The 13614-nt window shown below is 44.6% G+C and overlaps 1 protein-coding gene across 1 annotated transcript in view; it reads right to left on the bottom strand.

The window, feature by feature from the left end:
- Positions 1-13614, bottom strand: part of TULP4 (TUB like protein 4) — a 265359-nt gene that overhangs the window by 72166 nt on the left and 179579 nt on the right. The window contains exon 5 of the mRNA XM_058289627.2: positions 7080-7241. Within this exon, the coding sequence (XP_058145610.1) occupies positions 7080-7241 (162 nt within the window). The remainder of the gene's footprint in view (positions 1-7079; positions 7242-13614) is intronic.

Genomic DNA, 13614 nt, shown 5'->3' with positions numbered 1-13614 from the left:
AGGTATGCAAGGATGGTTCAACATAAGAAAATCAATCAACGTAATACACCATATAAACAGATTGAAGGAAAAAAATCACATGATTATATCTATAGATGCAGAAAAAGCATTTGACAAAATACAGCACCCTTTCTTGATAAAAACACTCCAAAAGATTGGAATACAAGGAAATTTTTTGAACATGATAAAGAGTATATACGAAAAACCTAATTGTTTACAATGGAGAAATCCTAAAAAACTTCCCTCTAAACTCAGGAACAAGACAAGGATGCCCATTGTCTCCGCTCCTATTTAACATTGTCTTAGAAGTACTTGCTCGAGCACTGAGGCAAGAACCAGATATAAAATGCATTCAAATCGGAAAGGAAGAAGCCAAAATTTCACTATTTGCAGATGACATGATCCTATATATAGAAAACCCTGAGAGATCTACAACAAAGCTTCTAGAACTCATAAATGAGTTTAGTAAAGTCGCAGGTCATAAGATCAATGCGCACAAATCAGTAGCATTTCTGTACACCAATAATGAGCAAGATCAGGAGGAAATCAAGAAACAAATACCATTCACAATAGTAAATAAAAAAATCAAATACTTAGGAATAAATTTAACTAAAGAGGTAAAAAACTTATACACCAAGAACTATACAAGACTGTTCAAGGAAATCAAAGAAGACCTGAATAAATGGAAGAATATTCCTTGTTCATGGATAGGAAGACTGAATATTATTAAGATGTCTATCCTACCAAAACTGATCTACACATTCAATGCAATCCCAATAAAAATCAACACAGCCTTCTTTAAGGAACTAGAAAAATAAACTATGAAATTTATTTGGAAAGGAAAGAGACCCCGAATACCCAAAGACATATTGAAAAAGAAAAATGAAATTGGAGGAATCACACTACCTGACTTCAAAACATACTACAAAGCTACAGTAGTGAAAACAGCTTGGTATTGGCATAAGGAGAGACACACAGACCAATGGAATCGAATTGAAAGCTCAGATATAGAACCTCACATATATAGCCATATAATATTCGATAAAGCCATCAAACCCTCTCAACTGGGAGAGAGTGGCCTATTCAACAAATGGTGCCTGGAGAACTGGATAGCCATATGTAGAAGAATGAAAGAGGATTACCATCTCACACCTTATACGAAGATCAACTCAAGATGGATCAAAGACCTAAATATAAGAGCCAAGACCATAAAAACCTTGGAAAGCAGTGTAGGGAAACATCTACAGGACCTTGTAATAGGAAATGGATTCATGAATATCACACCAAAAGCACGAGCAGCAAAAGAACTAATAGATAAATGGGACTTCCTCAAAATTAAATCCTTCTGCACCTCAAAGGAGTTTGTCAAGAAAGTAAAAAGGGAGCCAACACAGTGGGAGAAAATATTTGGCAACCATATATCTGATAAGAAACTTATAACTTGCATATATAAAGAACAAGGTTCAACACGGATCAGCAGAATATCCCTGTCTACATATAACAACATGACTTCAAAATGCTGTTTAACCTAATGTAAGGGGGAAATGGAAAGGAGAAATGAGAATATAAGGCTATGAGTCTCTAAAAAAGAGTCTGGAGGTTGTCAGAAGGAATGCCCTTATGCACAACTGAGCAGAGTCTGAGAGACAGATAAAGTAGATACAACCCCAGGTATTGGTTCTTTTGAGGAATAGAGACCCACGGGTTCTATGATCATGGCAGATGGGGTTCACTGCCATGGCAGATGGCCCTTCTCTGGAGCTGATGTTTCTGCGTGATGATTTAGACTCAGAGGGGATCTCTTTTCACAAGACTTGCATGCTACTTTAATGGAATTGTAGTTGGTGCTGGGGTTTTAGATATATTTAGGGGATTTGAATCTCTGGACTGATAATATGACACCCAGGCCCAGAGCCTCAACAGACTTCAGCTCCTACACTTTGATTTATTGGACTTACCCCACTCAGCTAACATCGAGTTAAAGAAGGTCAACCACCACACCATGGAGCCTAGAGTGTCTACAACTGAAAGCGGGAGGAATGCATCCAGTATCCATGTGGAATCTAAGCCCTCACTTGACATAGATGTGGAATGGACACAACCAATCCAATGTCCACAGAGAAAATGTGGAATGGGTGTGGGAAGGGTAGCCATAGTGGCTGCTGGGTTTGGGGAATGGGAGGAAGAGATGAGATGTGGAGGCGTTTTCGGGACGAGGAGATGTCCTGGGTGGTGCTTCATGGACAATTACGGGACATTGTAGATCCCCCCAGGGCCCACTGGATGGAACGTGGGAGAGTGTGGGCTATGATGTGGGACCATTGACTAGGGGTGCAGTGACACGCAGAGATGTACTTACCAGGTGCAATGGATGTGTCACGATGATGGGAGAGAGTGTTGCTGTGGGGGGAGTGGGGGGTGGGGGCGGTGGGGTTGAATGGGATCTCATATTTTTTGAATGTAATTTTAAAAAATAAATAATTAAAAAAAAAAAAAAAGAGTAGCTAATACAGAGAGCCCTTAGTCCTAGCTAACCCTACCCTGCGTGCTATAACTAACTGCCCCCATGGCTCCCACTTGCAGTTATCCTCTTCTCAGCTGCAATTACTGTGTGGCCTTGTGGGGCAGCCTCCTCTTATTTGGAGCTATATGTAATAAAAACTTCTGCCTTCCACCTTAAAAAAAAAAAAAAGAACTCCTATATCTTGAAAATAAAAAGATAAACAACCCATTTAAAAAATGGGAAAAAGATTTAAACAGACACTTCTCCAAAGAAGAAATACAAATGGCTAAAAAGCACATGAAAAAAATGCTCCAAATCTCTAGCTATCAGGGAAATGCAAATCAAAACTACAATGAGATACCATCTTACTCCCATAAGATTGGCAGCTATGAAAAAAACAGAAGAATACAAATGCTGGAGAGGATGTGAAGAAAGGGGAACACTCATCCACTGCTGGTGGGAATGCAGAAGGATCCAACCATTCTGGAGGACAGTTTGGCGGTTTCTCAAAAAACTAACCGTAGATTTGCCATATGACCCAGCAATACCACTGCTGGGTATATACCCAGCAGAGCTGAAAACAAGGACACAAACCGATATATGTACACCAATGTTCATAGCAGCATTGTTCACTATCACCAAAAGTTGGAATCAACCCAAATGCCCATCAACAGATGACTGGATCAATAAAATGTGGTATATACACACAATGGAATACTACTCGGCTGTAAGAACAAATACACTACAAACACACGTGATAACATGGATGAATCTTGAGAACCTTATGTTGAGTGAAGCAACCCAGGCATTGAAGGACAAATACTATATGAACTCAATGATATGAAATAAGAAAGCTGCCTCAGAGAGCAAGAGACTGAACGATAGGCTTACAGGAAATCGGGGGGTGGAGGAAGGATATGAGCCGATGTCTGCAGGGATGGAATTTATGATGAGCTGGCGGTAAGTATGAACACAAAGAAGAGATAAAATGAGGGTAAGGGGTTGCCTTTGGGTGGGGTTTTGCGGGTTTGAGGAGGGCTGGGGATGGGCAGATGGGTAATATTGCCCAAAAAGTGGGGGGAGGGAAGGGTAGCATACGAACATAAGAGAGTGTCAGGTGTTGGTCAAGAGTAAAATGCTGAGAAAATCATATCAAAATATAATTAAGAGGGTTACCTGTTTAGGATGCTCGGAGGGGATGGTCGGATGCGGGAAGGGCTCCTGGGGAATGTCTGAATGCTCATTTTGCCAGAGTGGGTGGTACCATTGGGTAGAGACTCAAGTAGTGAGAGTGGGGGTGGACCCACACCCTGGGGAGCACTAATGCCATCAGATAGAGGGAACTGTATCTCTCGAGAGAAAGGGTGGCTCCCAGGGCATTGGGGTAATTGAGCAAGTTAGGCCCTGAACAATGTTGCAAGTGTCTCTGGACGGGGCTCCTCGGGAAACGGAGGCTGGCTGTCACTGGGGGCACCAAGGGGATGGGAAAATGGATGTTAAATGTGTGGAACCAAAGTAAATGTGGGGTAAGAGAGGACTTTCACGAGAGTACACAAGGATGGATATAAAACATGTAATATTACACCATAAACATATAGGGGACGACAGACTAATAAAGTAAACCATAATGTAAAACATGGGATAACTAAAAATTTAGAAAACTGTATATCCTAAAGTATGGAACACAATGTAAGCACAGATGTCACCTTGTTTGAAAGCTATTGTCTCAGAGTCTGTACATCACTTTAAGTAAATATGATATGAATAAGTTATAAGAATATTGCTGTGGAAGAAAAGGTTTAATGGTCGATGTCGGGGAGTACTGTATATTGTATATATGAATTACTTTGGTCTAGGGCTCTTGTGAAGAGAAGTTCAATAAATAGGGAAAAAAAAAAAAAAGATAGGATGTAGAATTTTCCCAAGTCAACACGTATTCTATATCTAACTTTTAAACCCATCGCTATATGCCATTTTACTAGTAAGGGACCCTGACATTACACTGGACTTCAATTTTCAGGAAGTTTTGGATCACAGAGTGGTTCAACAATGGCAGCGGAGGAATACTGGTATAGGATACTATTGACAGGTGATATATGGCTGACAGCGAGCTGTGCAGGGCATATGCCCAGGGTGCATGGTAATGTTTGGATATACTCATAGTGGCAACAATTAAAAACTACAGCTGGGGGGGTACTGAGTTCCTGGCCGGGGGTGCTCTGTTGTGGTCCCTAGGGGAACAGCGGCAGTCCCCCAGGTGCAACGGTAAGGACCAGGAAGGAATGAGGTTCCAACAGTGAGAGCATGATACTAATGACTATACTTGTGAGCCTATATGCCTGAAATAAGAACAAGGCCTAGAGCAGCACTGTGCCTGGGAATTTCCTCCTGACAGCCTTCATGTTACGCAAATGTGGCCAGTCTCAAAGCCAAACTCAGCATGTAGATGCAGTGCATTCCCCCCAGCGTGGGACATGACACCCAGGGATGAGCCTCCCTGGCACCGAGGGATCACTACCAAATACCAGCTGAAGATGGAACTAGAAAATGACCTTGAATTAAAGGTTCAATGCGGATCAGCAGAATATCCCTGTCTACATATAATAACATGACTTTAACATGCTGCTTGACCTAATGTAAGGGGGAAATGGAAAGCATAAATGAGTTTATATGGCTACGAGTCTCTAAAAAAGAGTCTGGAGGCTGTCAGAAGGATTGCCCTTATGCACAACTGAGCAGAATCTAAGAGACAGATAAAGTAGATACAATCCCCAGGTATTGGTTCCTTTGAGGGCTAAAGAGACCCACGGGTTCTATGGTCATGGCAGATGGGGTTCACTGCCATGTCAGATGGCCCTTCTTCGGAGCTGGTGTTTCTGCGTGATGGAACTGGACTCAGATGGAATCTCTTTTCATAAGACTTTCATCCTACTTTACTGGAATTGTAGTTGGTGTTGGGGTTTAAGATATATTTAGGGGATTTGAATCTCTGGACTGACAATATGATAGCCAGGCCCTGAGCGTCAACAGACTCCAGCTCCTAAAATCTGATTTATTGGACTCACCTCACTCAGCTAAGATGGAGTTGAAGAAGGACAACCACCACACCATGGAGCAGGAGTGCCTACAACTGAAAGCAGGAGGATTGCATCCAGTATCCATGTGGAATCTGAGCCTCCTCCTGACATAGAGGTGCAACAGACACAACCAATCTAAGGCTCACAGAGAAAAGGTGGCATTGGAGTGGGAAAAGTGGACATGGTGGTTGATGGATATGGGGAGTGGCAGGAAGAGATGAGATGTGGAGGCGCCTTTGGGACTTAGAGTTGCCCTGGATGATGCTTCAGGGGCAATCACCGGACATTGTAAATCCTCCCAGGGCCCACTGGATGGAATGTGGGAGAGTATGGGCTATGATGTGGACCATTGACCATGAGGTGCAGAGATGCCCAGAGATGTACTTGCCGGGTGCAATGGATGTGTCATGATGAGGGGAGTGAGTGTTGCTGGGAGGGGAGTGGTGGGGTGGGGGTGGTGGGGCTGAATGGGACCTCATATATATATATATATATATATATTTTTTTTTTTAATGTAACATTTTTACAAAATCAATTAAAAAATAAAAATAAAAATAAAAAAAAAAAAAAGGAAAACAGGAGTGTATCCTAGTTACAAAGTAACACTACTACAATTTCTTAGGTGTGGATCGTATAGGAGAATGACCTTACTTTTAGGAGATGCATTTTGAAATGTTAGTGGTGATACACCATGATGTCTACAATTTACTTTCAAATAATACTGCAAAAAAAAAAAAAAGTGTACGTGTGTATATAGAGAGGGGAAGGCGGGAGAGAAAGAGAGCACGTGCATGCAAATAAGGCAAAAACGTTACTTGTTGAATCTAACAAGGCCATATTCTTTCGATTTTTTGTAAGTTTAAAAATATTCATAATAGGAAATTGGAAGATTACAACTTTTATTTTTCCCCATTTGTTTCTTAAATTCCTGAAATGTGGAGCAGATGATAATATTTAAGATCACTGATGTAATCTGCCAAATTGTTTCCCCAAAGGTCTAATATACTGGTTACCAGCAATAGTGAGAATGCTTATTGATAGTGCTTGTCACTATTTAGTAAAAATCTTTATCCCTTTATTTTTTATTTTTTGCTAATAAGTGAAAACTACACCCTTACGCTGCTAATTTTGAATTTTTCCCTGAGAATGAATGCTTATTCCCCATGATTGTTGACTAGCTGAACTTCCTCTTTTGTCAATTACTTATTCATGTCCATTACCTACTTATCAACTGGCTATTTATGTGGATTTTAAAATAAATTTGTATGAGCATTTTATATACTTGAAATGTTAACTCAATGTTTGCCATATTATTTCCCCAAATTTAAATTCTCCAAATTTAAAGTTTTTGCTTTAATTTTTGCCTACGCAGTTTTGTTGTAATTTTTGTGATTCTTTAGAAAACCTTTGGGGTGCCACCCCTTCCCACGTGACATACTAGGCTTCCTCTCCTTCTCAGCTTCCGTGGTCTGACGTTAACACAGCACTCGGGGCGTTACCTGCTGGTCGTCAGGCGTCCATATGCCACACGTGATCTGGCTCTCCAGGTTGATCTCCGATGACCAGTGCCTCTGCCCGCTGACAGAGCCCACCAGAACAAACCCATCGCGGTAGGAAATCAGCGCTTGGGTTCCGTCGTGGCTCCAGGTAAAGTCACTCACCTAGGAGGCACAGGCAGAATCAGTTAGTAATCAGAAAAGGAGAACACTTATGAAACTTTATTAGAGAAACTGTGGGTTCGCAGAACAATCATGCATAAAATACCGGGTTCCACATATCACCCTATTATTAACACCTTGCATTGACGTGGTACATTTGTTACAACCGACGAAAGCACGTTTTATGATTGTACTATTAACTAGAGTCCGTGATTTAACTTAGGGTTCACCGTGTGGTGAAGTTTCATGGATTTTTAAAAAAATGTTTTCTATTACCTAGACACAATTTGATGTTCTCCTTCTTAACCACAGTAAGACACATAATCCAGTGCTATTAACTACATTCACAATACGGTGTCGCCGTCACCACCACCCATTCCCAAAACATTGCCATCATGCCAAACAGGAGCCCTGGACATGTTAAGCCTCAATTCCTGAAAAGGAGAGCTTTTTTATCAAAGACGAGATGTAGGCAATTAACTTAGCCTTTTGGCTAAGATCAAGATGGCTTTTAAGGGAACAATATAAAAGATGTTATTTGAAGAGCTTTAAGAAAAATGATGTCAGTATTGTTCTAAGAGCTTTACATTTGTTAGTTCATTCAGCCTCATGACAACTGTCTGTGGGAGCCATTACAATGCCCATGCTAAAGAGGAAACTGAGGCACAGACGCATTAAGTAACCTGCCCACAGTCCCACACAGCTGGCAAGTGGCCAGGCCAGGACTGCCCCGGGCCGAGCCGCTCCAGCTCTGTCCCCTGGACGCTGCCTCCGGGACTGCCCTGGGCTGAGCGGCTCCAGCACTCGTTCCTGACCCCTGGACGCTGCCTCCAGGACTGCCCCGGGCTGAGCGGCTCCAGCACTCGTTCCTGACCCCTGGACGCTGCCTCCAGGACTGCCCCGGGCTGAGCGGCTCCAGCACTCGTTCCTGACCCCTGGACGCTGCCTCCAGGACTGCCCCGGGCTGAGCGGCTCCAGCACTCGCTCCTGACCCCTGGACGCTGCCTCCAGGACTGCCCTGGGCTGAGCGGCTGCAGCACTCGCTCCTGTCCCCTGGACGCTGCCTCCAGGACTGCCCCGGGCTGAGCGGCTGCAGCACTTGCTCCTGTCCCCTGGACGCTGCCTCCAGGAGTGCCCTGGGCTGAGCGGCTGCAGCACTTGCTCCTGTCCCCTGGACGCTGCCTCCAGGACTGCCCCGGGCTGAGCCGCTCCAGCACTTGCTCCTGTCCCCTGGACGCTGCCTCCAGGACTGCCCCGGGCCGAGCCGCTCCAGCACTTGCTCCTGTCCCCTGGACGCTGCCTCCAGGACTGCCCCAGGCTGAGTGGCTGCAGCACTTGCTCCTGTCCCCTGGACGCTGCCTCCAGGACTGCCCTGGGCTGAGCGGCTGCAGCACTTGCTCCTGTCCCCTGGACGCTGCCTCCAGGACTGCTCACTTCTGCCATCTGTACCCATGAATGAAACAGACTGTAATTTCCTTTTGTTGTCTGGATTTGTTATCGTGGTTATGCTGACCTCTCAGAATCAGTTGCAGAGCAGTCTTTTTACTTTCCCCACTGCCTGGAGGAATCTGTATAAACTTGGATGATCTGTCACTTGAAAGTCTGGTAGAACATGCCTATAAAATCATCTAACTGTATCTTTTTATGGGAAGATATTTAACCACTGCTTCAATTTAGCAAATAGTTCTAATACTAGCCGAGCTTTAGAGGTTTTTATTTCTTCTTGAATTAGTTCTGATAAATTGTTTTTTAAAGAATTTGTCCAGTTCATGCAAATTTTCAAAACTTTTGCCAAATAGTTGGTAACAGTCTTTCATATCATCCTTTTCAAACTCACGTTGAAGTCTAATTTACATACGTAAAATGAAGTTCCCCTCAGCAGGTCAATCCCCACCTTCACCCTTGCCCGGACCACCTGTGAGGTGGTTCATTTCCCTGTTCTGGAAGGTCACCTGACAGCCGCACAGCATGGCCCTGGATGGCTTCTGGTCATCTGGCCTCAGCATAATGGTCTGGAGAATCCTCTTCTCACGTCTACCAGCAGTTCACACGGGCAGTTTCCAAGCGTCGCTGCCCCAGTTTGTTTATGCCTCCAAGTTGCTTCCAGCTATTATTATAAAGTTGCTATCAACACCCATTGCAAGACTTCTGCACACACATGGCTTCACTTCTCTTGGGTAAAGCCCGAGGAGGGGAAATCACTCTAAGGTCATGTGGTGTACACACGTCTAACTGTAAGAAGGTACCGAGCTGCTTTCTAACGCGCTTGGGCCATTGTACATGCCCCCTGGCAGTGCAGGAGAGCTCCAGCAGCTCCACGCCCCACCAGCACCGGTGCCGTCAGTCTTTTTTTTTTACCCATTTGTGTAGGTGTGTAGTGTACGACACTGTAGTTTTAATTTATATTTCCCCAGTAACTACTGACATTGAGTACCATTTCAGGTATACCAATCTTTTGTATATCTTCTTTTGGGAAGTGTGCAAATCCTTTGTTCCCCACCCCACAATACAGGTGCACATAGGGTTGTCGACCTTTTTATTGTGTTGTAAAATTTTGGTATAAATTCTGGATACATGTCCCTTCCATGGGACATGCACACAAATATTTTCACCCTGTCTGTGGCTTGTCTTTTCATTTTTTTAATGGCATTTTTCAAAGAGCAGAAGTTCTTCAATTTTTATAAAACCTAATATCCTTTCTTTCTTTTATGGTTCATCCTTTTTGTGCCTTATCATTTCCTAATGTGAGATTGCAAAGATGTTTCCCTTATATTTTCTTCCAGAACAAGTGTAGGTTTTACACTTATTCCTATGATTCATTTAAAGTTAATTTTTGTACCTGGTATAAGAATCATTTTTTTCTCACACTGATATTTGGTTGTTCCAGCACCAACTGTTGAAAAGACCATGGTTTCCCCATTTAATTACACTTAAGTATCTTTTTTTTTTTTTAAGATTTATTTATTTCTCTTCCCTCCCCCATCCCAGTTGTCTGTTCTCTGTGTCTATTCGCTGCGTGTTCTTCTTTGTCCGCTTCTGTTGTTGTCAGTGGCACGGAAATCTGTGTTTCTTTTTGTTGTTGTTGTTGTTGTGTCACCTTGTTGTGTCAGCTCTCCGTGTGTGCGGCGTCATTCCTGGGCAGGCTGTACTTTCTTTCACGCTGGGCGCCTCTCCTTCCGGGGCGCACTCCTTGCGTGTGGGGCTCCCCTACGCGGGGGACACCCCTGCATGGCAGGGCACTCCTTGCACGCATCGCACTGCGTGTGGGCCAGTTCCACACGGTCAAGGAGGCCCGGGGTTTGAACCACGGACCTCCCATGTGGTAGACAGACACACTAACCACTGGGCCAATTCCACTTCCCCTAAGTATCTTTCAATTACTTTTAATACCTTTTTTATTCTTTACTTTCTCTATAGTTATGCCCAATTTTTCATTTATAAAGTTATTCACTTAGGTTTTCTTCTCTTGATCAGTCTTACCTGCAGTTTGTTTTTTAAATTTATTTCCAAGGAATCAATTTTTGGATTTGCTGCTTCCCCACTGATATTGGTATGGCTTCGCCAGTTTTCCTTTTTTTTAGTATTTTCCAGATATATCATTGCTATCCTTTAACTTTACATGTCCTAAAGTTTTAGGTGTGGTTCTTAACGGCATAAATCTAGGTAAATTCAGAACCTCGGTTTCACTAACATCATATTCTAACCAACTATTTAGTTTTTAAGAATGTAAAACAATGGTTTCAAAGACAACATATTATATTGCATTTTGCAATGAAATGAAAAGTCCTTTCATTTTTGCAAAGATAACGTTTTTATTTATGTGCATTTTAACTTACTTATCTTGGGAAGGAGTTGTACTAAAATTTAAAAAAAATCCTCTTACTAAAAGGTTATAAACAGAGCCACTGAAAAGTTCTTAGAGACACAAGCCATCAGAGTCACAAAATGTAGAGATATAGGATGTTTAAATGGACTAACTGGGTTTTTATATTGTGTTGGCATAGGATGATATGAATCTATCACAACTGGACAAACAAAAATAGGGGACGCCAAATCCACAGAGAAGTAGGCAGAAACTACCCTCCTCGGGCTGATTTGAACAGTGAAGGGCTAGGACCATCTGAAGCTCAGCAGCAGCCTGCACAGGCCAGCAGAGGCCGCGTCCCATCAAGCGTCTCAGGGCATGTGTGCAGGCAAGGCTGTCCTGGCGACTGACGCTGCTAAAGAAACCATGCACGCCACAACGCCGTCAAAGAAACCATGCACCGCTCCAACGCCGTCAAAGAACGCAGGTACCGCTCCAACGCCGTCAAAGAAACCACGCACGGCTCCAGCTTCATTTTTGAAATAAAATAAAGGCTTCAAAATCATTTCCTATTAAAGGTAACGTCAACAACCACTCAGCCCTTGCCAAATGTTTGCTTACTCTGTGACGATGCCAGAGTTGCTCTGAACGGAGGATGAGCCGCATTTCCTTGGAAAGGCACTGTTTCCCTCTGCGTGGGTCTCACAGTGGCCCTCCCCCAGGCCACAACACCGCAGGTCTCCGGGCATGTGTCAGGTGCACAGAGCCACACTCGTCCTGCTGTGCCACAAGGCTTTTCCTCAGCAAGGTCTGGCTCCAACGCAACTGAAGCAACGCAAGGGTTCAAGGATGATGACTGCTCAGTGGGATCACAGTCCAAACAGGAGAACGATCTAAAAACGTGTGTGAGATCATGAGGCACTGCAGTCGTGCCAGCGCACCTAGGAGACGCGCGTTGGGGTCTAGGCTGCGTCGAGGGTCTTCTGGTTGGAGTGGATTCCCTACCCAGGTCTGACCTCACCACCTTTCTTATGCTTCTTGTTTCTCACGTGCTTGTCTGCTCCAAAGTCTGAATGGAAAGAAAGGCTGCAGGTACGGCGGGAGCTGACTGCATGGCAGCCGCCTGCAGCTGATGGGTGAGTCCTCCTCGGAGACGCCGGGGGGAGGGGGTGGCCCTGCTTGGCTGGCCCATCCTGCCTCTTGGAGCATCAAAAGCCTGAGCCTCTTGGGTATCGTAAGAATACACGAACTTCTGCTAAAAGAATAACTCGTTTCTCGTCAGTCAAGGTCTTTGGACTCAAACACACCTGGTGTTCAAACCTTGGGCCAGTTACTTAGTCTCCCTGTCTTGGGTTTTCCCTTCCACTAACAGAGAACACCATCTTCTGAAAGGCTTCCTGTGAAGACGAGGAGAAGAAACAGAGGAGGCCAGGAACTTAGTTGGGATTGAGTAACTGCTGCTTTCTAAGGTAATGATTTAGTTCTCCTGCCCTCCTAAATCTGGAGACATCTCCCCCCGAACACGAGGCCTTTCTAGGGAAAGGAGTTCTGTGCTTTGGTTGATGGGAGAAGACAGCACCTTAGGGTCCTTGCGGATGAATTCAGACGTGCACTTTACAGAAAGCTGTGGAGCCATTCCTCCATGCCCGACACTCGTCTTGGGTAATGATGTCACGGTACTGCTTGGCTGCAGGACAGTGGGCTCCATGTGACCTGGCTGCAGGACAGTGGGCTCCATTTTGCCTGGCCACGGGGAGGAGGACCTCATCCACTGCAGGTGGATGCTAACACTGAAGTCTACTATGAGGCAGGCACTGCTGGAAGCTCTTAATACATATAACCTTATTTAATCCTTGCCATAACCCTGAGGCAGGTTACTAGTAGAATTTCAGTATTATGGATGAGGAAACTGAGGCAAAGAGAAGGTAAGTTCCTCAGGGCAGGTCACACAGCCTGGAGTCACGCGTGCGGCCTGGGCCTGGGCAGCTGCCTGTGTAGTGCGTGCTCCTGACCCCAACAGCTTTCTCGAGGTGACAGGGACGTCTCCACGTTGGTGGTTCCACCCCAAGTTGGCTAGCAGCCACGAAATAAACCTACCTCTTCCGCTCTTCACTCCATGGGGGATACAGGATACAGAACGGGCCTCTTCAGTCAACGGTATCACATTTGCCCACCAATAAACTCAAGAAAGAGCGCTACCTGCTTCGTGGAGACACCTTACCAAGGTGCTCAGCCTGGGAAGAGCAGGTGTTAGGAAAAGCTTCGTTTCTTGTGATTTTACCTCCCTGGGTGCATCTTTCAAACTCGGGAGGTCAGAGCTTCTTTAGGAACGATGTGTGTGTGGGGGAGATGAGAATCCAATCCCTTGGAAATACACAGGAAGGCGCTCACAGGGAAATTATTCTGGGGGAGTTAAAATAGCCCAAGAAACTCGGCAGCAGAAAACTGCCCCAGAGGACCTGGGCTTGAAGCCAGTTTTGTCAAATTGAGCCTGCTGGGACAAGGAACCCGAACCCCATGAGGAGAGGAGCTCTGGGCTGTCGCGCAGTCTGCAGGCCAGGAGGACCTGAC

This window comes from Dasypus novemcinctus, chromosome 28 (assembly GCF_030445035.2).
Source record: "Dasypus novemcinctus isolate mDasNov1 chromosome 28, mDasNov1.1.hap2, whole genome shotgun sequence".
Taxonomy (NCBI): Eukaryota; Metazoa; Chordata; class Mammalia; order Cingulata; family Dasypodidae; genus Dasypus; species Dasypus novemcinctus.
The sequence above is the reverse complement of the archived record's forward strand: the minus strand, read 5'-3'. Positions and strand labels throughout refer to the sequence as shown.